Source organism: Meles meles, chromosome 9 (genome assembly GCF_922984935.1).
Source record: "Meles meles chromosome 9, mMelMel3.1 paternal haplotype, whole genome shotgun sequence".
Taxonomy (NCBI): domain Eukaryota; kingdom Metazoa; phylum Chordata; class Mammalia; order Carnivora; family Mustelidae; genus Meles; species Meles meles.
The window spans coordinates 67,648,942-67,658,576 of NC_060074.1; the positions used below are offsets into that span (position 1 = coordinate 67,648,942).

Genomic DNA, 9,635 nt, shown 5'->3' on the forward strand with positions numbered 1-9,635 from the left:
AATGTGGATAATTATCAAAGATCAAATTATGAGATGTTCCTCAAAGCACTACGTAGATAAAAACACTGGAAACAACTTTCAAGCTGAATATAAGAGATTATTTTAGTTTATCATGCATCATCCATTAAATGAAATACCATACAACCATTAGAAATGATGCCATTGAGACCAATCTGGAAGACAAGTAACTTGTTCCAGGATTGACTACTGTTTTGGGGATGGAATCACAGGGGCTAGAAGAAAGATGGACTCTTGTGCTTTTTATTTGAACATCATGTTCATTTATTACTTTAAAAACATGATTCTATGGACTCCTGCCTGGCTCCATTGGTAGAGCATTCAACTCTTGATCTCAGGGTTGTAAGTTTGAGCTCCATGTTGGCGTGTAGAGATTCCTTTAAAAATCAAATCTTTTTTAAAAATGTAACTCTCAAAGAAATACACTATTTTTCTTTTTTTTTTTTTAGATTATTTATTTATTTATTTATTTGACAGACAGATCACAAGTAGGCAGAGAGGCAGGCAGAGAGAGGGGGAGAAGCATGCTCCCTGCTGAGCAGAGAGCCGGATGTGGGGCTCGATCCCAGCACCCTGGGATCATGACCTGAGCCGAAGGTAGAGTCAACCCACTGAGCCACCCAGGCGCCCCAGAAATACACTATTTTTCGAGTAGGTTAATATCATGGAAAATATGACTTTATTGTTAAGTAGAGGGGAAAGCAATAACAAATAAGTAAATTTTTTGTTGTTAAGAAAAGTGAATGCAGGGACACCTGGATGGCTCAGTGGGTTAAATGTCTGCTTTTGGCTTAGTCATGATTTCAGGGTCCTGGGATTGAGCCCTGCCTTGGACTCCCTGCTCAGCACGGAGCTTGCTTCTCCCTCTGCTTCTGCCCCTCCCCTCACCTCCCTCCTGCTCATGTGTGCTCTCTCTCTCCCCCAAATAAATAAACATTCTTTATAAGGAGGGGGAGAGAAAAAAAGAAAAGTGAATACATAGTCCTAGAAAAATCTTGAAAGGATATTAAGAAAAAAAATACAACAGTGACAATCAACTTTGTTTTTAAGAGGCTGACTTCATCTCCACACTTGGTAGACTAGTTTCCCCAGAGGTGTCCTAGGATAGGAGAGGCCCTTTTTCTATTGGATGCCCTGGCAGTAATATCCTGACTGACAGAACCAAAGAGTGAGCCACATAGATGGAACAGATCTTAACAAGAATAGTGAATGGTCACCGTGCATTCACTCATTATTTGTTAAGTGTGTCCCAAGCTCTGAGCTATAAAATAATCTTAGGGGAAGTTATTACCACTTCCCTAACTAGTAAGGAGAAAATTCCATGTAGACAGTTTATAACTCCACCATCTTCCACAGGCACTAATTTAACTCAGGGATGTTTTCTTTGTAGCAATTTTGCAATTTTGAAGAAGATTGCTCATGACATAACATGGCAACTGGGAAAATTTGTAGCTTTCCTTTCATCTTAGAAAGGAAGATCTGAATTACATGCACCCCTGGAGAATATCTCTCTTTCTGGTTGTGTGTGTGTTTTACAAAAGCACACTGAATTCCTTAGTCCCTCCTGAAGTTAGACAGGACGAGGTGAAAACTTCTAAGAATGTCTCTGTAAAAGAACAAGCATCATAGTAAAGGCCACGTCCTGGGCTTTGAGATTTTGAATCAAAAGACCCGAGCTAACCCTGGCTCTGAAGGGACACCAGAGAGAGGCCCATGCTCCCTGGACTTAGACCCCTTAGCTATAAAAGGAAGGGACCAAACCACAGAGATTTATCATCCTCCATGCCATGACTTAAATTGGAAAATCTAAACTCCCAGGGCGTAATATCTTCTCTCCTGTTCCCTGTCAGGGCTCTGGGCATCACCCAAAACAGCCTGCACGTCAGGGTATATCAGGAGCAAGTGGTTTACAACATATTGAGAAGCTTTCTCCATAGACAGCACGTTTGAAGTAGTGCAGATTATCGCAGACTCTGCCGATGTGGCTCTTATCCATAAGGAAAGATTTCATATGGGTTGTACATTAGAACCATCCAAAGAGTTTTTTGTTTTTTTTGTTTTTTTTTTTTTTTTTTTTTTTTTGGTAATCAGTGCCGCCTAGGTCCTGACCTGGGTACCAGTATTTCTACTGGTGTAACATAAAGAAAATGATCTTTGGGACATTTGAAACCCCAAATTGTCCTTTGCTTCTAACTTGCTGTGTGATCTCTTAATCTCCCTATGCCTCTGTCATTTCTTTGGGGTTTGTCATCATTCCCAAAAATGAGAAGAAATGAAGAAAACCTACTTTGTAAAACAAAACTTGATCCATAAAAATGAAGTGGTAAGTGGAAGAGACATAGGGCCAGAAAAGACAAGTCATCTCAGGAGGCTAGTTCATTAAGTGTCCAGTGGAGTACCACACAGCATGGTCAGCAATCACGGAGGAGAAAGATTATCCAGCTGACAGCTAGGCTGCTGTAACCCCCATCCGCCCTGAGAACTTTGGTCATAGAAATGAAGTACCTCCTTTATGCATGGACTTGACAGAGCTCTGTAAGTTAATTGCATAACTCTAATTCAGTTTTGTGCCCCAGGGATATATCTAGTAACCCCATATGGGATTTGCCATCTGTAAATCTAGAACACTGAACACTGTTTGCTTTATGGGGATGTTTAACTTGGCAAGTGACTCTGGGAATGCCTCATCCACAAATGGCAATCAAATCAGCAGTCTTACCACCCAGAACATATTCCTGCCTGAGGAGGGCCCACAGGGAGGGCATACGGGGCTATGGTTCTCCCAGTGTGCTCTCTCCCTTTCCTCCCAGGAACCCTGCCCACTGCCTGTCCATTCCTCAGGGCCCAGACTCCACACTGCCCCACTAAGAAGGAGAATATTTGGGCTGTATGCCCCATCCTGCCCTCTCTTGTGGTGGTCCTTCCTTCATTACGATCCTGTTAGGAAATAGATCAAAATAAATCATCTGTAATGGGTGATAAAAAGTGAAACCCTAGGGGACAAACTGTTAGGGGACAGTCTGGAGGAAGAGCATTTGTAGCCAAAATACCTGTAACTCAGCAAGTCAGAGTGAGGAAATAGTTTCCTTTCTTCATCTCTGAGACCCTAGGAGGAAACAAAAGGCCTTGTTTGTGACTTGAAATGGTGCTGGAATCAGGGTTGCCCGATTTAACAACAACAAAAAAATACAGAACACCCAGCTAGATTTGAATTTCAAATGAATAATTGATCACTTTTTAATACAAGTATGTCCTGAGTATTGCACGGGGTTTTATTAGATTAAAAAAAGTATTGGTTGTTTATCTGAAATTCAGATTTAATTGGGTGTTCTATATTTGATCTGGCAACTCTAGTGTGGGTATACCTGCATGTTCAATAAAGAGAACTGAAATATGAAGTTTCCAAATCAGCTGTTTGAAGTTTTGCGATGAAGCCAGTAACTGAATTCAGCTGTTTGTCTCTCACCAAGGGCTTAGCCCGTTGTGCGTTCGAACACAGTGTGATGATTTGGGGTTGGGGATCCAGAAATATGCCTGACCCCATGCTCCTGACTGAGATGCCGTTTACAAGTCTTTCATTTTGCAACAAATTTATCTGCAGTTTATTATAAGGTTCTGGGACAAAACTCCTAAGAGAAGGATGTGCTCAGGTCTCAAATATGAAATCAGAAGGCGCAAGGGGAAAAGAAGGTGCAGGGATTCTTGAAAGGGGAAAAGACCTATGTCAAACGGTATCCACGACATAATACACTTTCAAAAACTGTTAAGAGAAGGTAGCCCCCAGAGGATTACAAACTGGAGCATTGGCTTGGCTTACACACGTTTGTGTGAGCTAGAAATAGGCCACTTTCAGGTTATGAACATCATTGTCTTCAAATAACTCATATACTATTGTTTATCTTCAAACTTGAATTACCCATTTATCTACATAAACTAGTCAAATGAACTAGGTAAATTGCCACATAACCCTATTGTTTCCTACCTCTTAGAAGCGAAATTTTTGCCTTGGAAGCCAAAAGATAGGTGTTCCAGCTTCCACTCTTTGAGATTTAACTTTCTTAGCCATGCTTTCTTCATCTACTGAAAGAAAGAATAATTTTGCCCTACTTGCCTCATTGATTTCTTTTAATTTTTTTCTTTTAATTTTTAAAGGAAAAAAATTCATGATAAACTTCTCAATGTGCATTTAATTAATTTATTTAGATTTAATCAATGTGATATATGCTATTTTGTCTTTTCTTCTTTTTCTGAATTTTGAATTTTCATCTTTCAACAACATACCTTAATTTATCTTTGTTGGTGCCTTCGTGGGAACATGGGAATATCATGTTCATATCCCACAGTTATCTTCTCCTGAATTACTAAATATTTGTCATGTTTCTAGCTTTTTTCCACTACAAAAGTATTATCATAATCCATCTTCATATAAATTCTTTTTCTCTCCTTCTGGTCTCCTTCACTGGGACATGTTTCTTGGAACAAGTTGTTTAGCTTGTGTTATTTGTTGTCAAGTTGTTATTTATTCTCTCAGGCAAGGTGGAGCCTATGCGCTCATCTGTGTATATGGGGCCACTCCCACATTGTCTTTGGATCTTTAATTTATCCTAATTAATAGAAAAGCAGTAGTAGTTGTTTTAGTTGAAGCTGTTTGTCAGGATGGCTAAACAATTTCAGTATCACATTTCATTTAATTGTATTTCAATATTTATGAATGTCTCTCCATCTTTCTCTTGCCTCAGCCTCTCCACATTATGGTTGGTAGACTTCTGTGTGTATGTATTTTTAAATTTGTTTATAATCTTTCTAATTTAAATTTGTTTATAATCTTTCATCTTGGTTTGTTACTGTCTATCATATAGAATATTTTACTTTCTTGTTTATATTATAATTGAGCCCATCGTTGTCATTAGTATCTTCCTCCATAGTTAAGATAATCCATTTCATTCCCTTTAAGGTTTTTATAGGAATATTTAAAATGTTTAACTATATAACACATCTGGAATTTATTGTGGCCTGTGAGAATCAAAAGGCATATTGAGAAAAGTAAACAATTTAGAATTTTTTAAAACTAACTGGAGTCCAGCAGCACTAATATATGACAAGTCACTCAACCTCTTAAGGCCCTGTGCCCTCTACTAGACTGAAGACAGGGACCTTGTCTTATTTTCCTTTTTTTCCCCACAATATCCAGCAAAGTACCTTACATACAGGATAAATTTTATAAGGTCTATATTCAAGTCATACTTTTTGCATCTTACTATGAAATTGTTCCAACAGCATTTATTAAATAATGATTCATTTCCTAAATATTTATTTGGTTGCTTATCATTGATCACAAATCAGTGGAACTCGTATTTCTTCCAATGGTAAAATGCTTCGAAGTTACGGCATTCTGTAAAACATCATGAGAAATGGAGATATTTAAGCTACAATAATGAAAATTAAAACGATGCTAAATCAGACACCAACTTACATTAGATTGTAGTATAGTATAGATGCCATCAGAAACCAACCGTTGTTCTTTTTTTTTTTTTTAATTTGTGGGAGAAATGTTAAAATTGAGAAAATTCTACCCAATAACTTAATTCCTTCTAGGAATATGAAAAAAACACCCACCCATGGAACTGCAAGTTAATCGAGAGCAAAAGTTGAAAACCACATCTTATATCAAGCATACCCAATTGAGAACATAAATAAAAGCTTCTGATCAAATGTAAACACTACGTGAAGTCCAGCTGAACTGGGCTGAACTCCAGCTGAACTCAGAAACTATTAAGATCAGCCTTTTGAGTTTCCAGGGTTGGAATTCCCATAATATTAGGAAGTCTAAGGGAAAATAGATGTCAGATCTCCAGTATGTGTTCACCCCAGCAACCTTACCTCCAGGCACTTCTGTTCATTAATCTATAAACCAGAGGAGGTAGCACCAGGGACTTTGTGTCATACCATACAACAGTTTATGGACTTCACAAAGCAAGCAGGAGGTAGGTATTTTGGAACTATCAGAAAGAACCGATTTCCATCCTGGATTCCTTATACTCTGAGGACAATGGCAGCATGAGAGCTGGAGTCCCGCCCTCTGCACGGACTTCCTGAAGATATGGACAGGGATATCTTTAAAGGCTACTGGAGCCCTCTGCAAGCAAGGCGTCATTGTGCTATGCTAATTAATATGTTTTCACGGAGCTTACTTTTACTTACACCTTAACTTACAAAAAAAGTTTCTTGTTAAGGAAAACAATATGCTGTAGTTTTAAAAAGAACACTTCTAGAACAGGAGAGAAGAATCCAGGGTTGTGTCCTCACTCTACCACTTCATCTGGAATGAGTCATTCAACATTTGTGGGCCTCCGTTTTCTTTTCAAAAAAAAAAAAAAAAAAAGAATGCGCATTTAGAATAAATGGTTACTAAAGTCCTGTATGGTTCTAATCGCCTTGTTCAAGATAGATATGTTCCTGTTTGAGAAAAGTGCAGATGCAAAACTTCATACTTAGGAAACTGCTGATTTGTTCTTCATAATGCCCCTTGTTGAGTCATTCTTCACTTAGAAAATTCCCCCAGAATTTCCCTAAATAGTAGGAACCCCTAGTGAAGTCAAGCTATAGTTCCAAGTACAAATCTCCAACTCTGCTTTATGAATATGATATACACTCGGTAGAAGAAAGTTATATCTCTTCTCTAGACTGTGACATTCGTGAACAATATCCTGTGGCAGCTCTGGGGCGTGTGTGTGTGTTTGTGCATATGTTGGCAAGAAGTTAGAACTACTAAATCCTGATTCAGATATAGTGCCAAAAGGACAGCAGATTCCACGAAAATCGTCTGCTCGGAAAGGAAATAAATCATGACTTCATTGGACACGTGGTTTGCTTTTTTTAAAAAAGATTTTATTATTCATTTATCTGACAGAGAGAGAGATCACAAGTAGGCAGAGAGGCAGGTTGGCTGGGCGGTGGAGGGTGGGGGGATGACCGGGAAGCAGGCTCTCTGCTGAGCAGAGAGCCCGATTTGGGGCTCGATCCCAGGACCCTGAGATCATGACCCAAGCCAAAAGGCAGAGGTTTAACCGACCGAGCCACCCAGGCGCTCCTGGACACTTGGTTCTTAATCTCCAGTTTACTCTTGGTCCAGGGTTCTGAAATCGGGGCTAACACAGAGAGACTCCTCTGTGAAGCCATGCAATTATCTTTTCCCCTTCTCCTTTCCACTGTATTTCCAGAGATTGCACGGATCAATGGTACTGTTCAAAGCATTTCAGTAAATACTGGTTCAAGCCATTTTCCCTCCAAAATGTATCCCACTGAAAGGTTTGCTTCTCATCTACCCAGGAGTGTGTGTGCTCCAGATGTCTTTGAACCCTCACTGTAGAATGTGGTGCAAACTATCCCAGATTGCCTTCATTGTCCTGAGTTATCGCACTAAGCTACCACTCCACACTCTACAAAGGCTGACCACGAACCTCTACTTCACCAGCATGGACGAACCAGTTTGCTTTCTGTCACTCTTGACGGCTGATTTGGATAAAAGCGACAAAGGCAAAGTTATAGTGGTCCTTGTTTACCCTTAGCAGTTCCTGTGTGTGCGTATTTCTTAGCATGACATTTCTGCCAATATTAGCAGAACTCCAACATACCCGTTAAAACGGGACACAGTTTCCACTAAGTGCAGTTTTTTACCTGATTTTCCCAACACCTCGGATGGTTTACAGGGAAGTTTTGCTGTCTTGCTGTAGTTTCAGAAAACGGTCTTATACAGAAGCACCGAACACCTCGCCGAAGATGTCAACAGCCCAAAATGTTGAGTAGCCCTGAGGACACCATGTACTATAACCAGTTAAATGTGAGTTCAAAGTGGTCATAAAGCTGTTTCACTGGCTTTGTTTCCAGTTAATAATTCTGTTATTAATACCTGTTCCAGCCCATCCAGCCCCACCCCCACTCTCTTATGCTCTCTTCTTGAACATGTGCTTAGGCTCTTTATCTGTTGCTTTCATGTCAGGATGTCTGCCTTCACGGTGAATAATTGATGTGGTTTATCAAAGACGAGCAAGATGCATGCTTCATCAGGCTCACTTGAGCCCTTTGATCAAAAAAATTATGCTGTGACTTCTGATATTATCAGCATCTGCTTGCATTCAACACAAAATCACTTTGAATTAAAAATTAACGACTTGCTGCTTTGCTTTGACTGTGTGTTCTTGGCCCTCTCCACAGGGAACTCTAGAATATCAAGGGAGCAAGAGGAAGCCAAGAAAACTTGGGTAAATATCTGTCTTCTTAGTTCTAAGCAACTATAAACAGAAGGGGTCCTTTGTGATATTACAGAAAATGCAAAACTTTCCAGAGAAGCTTCTAAAAATATGCAAATGGGGATATCACCCCTATTATTGACATTGGAAACTACTTTTCACAGTAGCAGCTTTATAAAACTTGAATCTATTCTGTCCGAAAAGGCTGAAATTGCCACCTAAAGGCAAATGTTATTTTTCACAATTATCCCAGGAAATTGTGGTTTCCCTCATAATTGCAGATGTAGCAGACTATATAAGACTCTCCCACAAATAAGAGCATTCCACGCAATGCAAATAGGCCGCTTCCCACATCACCCTACCCCTGGGCGTTAAAGGTACACAAAGGAAAATCTCCCCCAGTGGTTAGAGGACTCATCTGGTTTGTTAGTATCCCAATAGAGAATATGGTGACATAGGTAACTGGTACTAGTTTGAGAACTGGAGGAGGACAGGAGGGAACTTTCTCTTCTAGAGGGTACCAAACAGGGACAGATAAGTCAATTCAGGCAGACAAACTGTAATTTGATCACAACTTCCAGACCCCACTAAATTGGGCCCATTATCGGCCTGTGACCCTGAAGTGAAATGCTTTGTGGATCAGACCTCAGTTCCTGTGTTTTGGGAGAGCCTGAACTACCTACCCTAAGCTGTCGTTCCTTCCCACTGGGGGGACCCAACCCTGTTCTCATATGCAACCTCAGCTGCTGCAGTGATGACTGTACCCTTTGTCCTCTTTTTCTGCTGAAAACTCTTTTCTTTGTTGCAGCCAAGTCAAAGTGCTTGATGGAGAAGATGAATATTACAAATCTTTGTCACCTGTGGACTCTGTTCCCGAGGACGACAACCGATCTTGCCCTTTCCTTTCTTCCTCACCCTCAAAAGGAGCATCTTTTGCTCAGCACTGAGGTGTACTTTCTGCCTGCTCAAGTCTGTTCAGGGTAAGAACAATCATGGTAGTTGACTGACTATCATTTAATAAGAAAGTGGTGTGATGGGGCCAGCTTCTTTGGACACCTGGTCTGGGTCTGAGACTTACTGAATAATTTTCAGATTCCTAAGCATTTTCTCGAATCTCCCATTGCCCTCCCCACATCTGCAATGCAACCTGAACTGGGCAGTTTTTCCTTTTCTCATCTTATGGGTACCTGTGGGACACTGAACACCCTTGTAGACTACACCAATAAGCATCGTTCGTGCCCTCACCGTCTAAGAGGGGTAATAAGCCAATTGTGAATGCTGATGACATTCATTTTTCCTGCCACGTCAGTCCATGCAAAATCTGCCCCTGTGAAAATCCAGGCCTCCCTTTCCACCTCACTTCTCCCC

The 9,635-nt window shown here is 40.3% G+C and overlaps 1 protein-coding gene across 1 annotated transcript in view; it reads left to right on the top strand.

Annotated features, from left to right (window-relative positions):
* The window catches only part of MYO3B (myosin IIIB), a 406,310-nt gene extending 397,096 nt beyond the window's left edge, over nt 1–9,214 (top strand). Inside the window, exons 34-36 of the mRNA XM_046018212.1 lie at nt 7,752–7,858; nt 8,233–8,279; nt 9,076–9,214. Coding sequence (XP_045874168.1) covers nt 7,752–7,858; nt 8,233–8,279; nt 9,076–9,214 — 293 coding nt within the window. The remainder of the gene's footprint in view (nt 1–7,751; nt 7,859–8,232; nt 8,280–9,075) is intronic.
* Nucleotides 9,215–9,635: the final 421 nt, after the last annotated feature.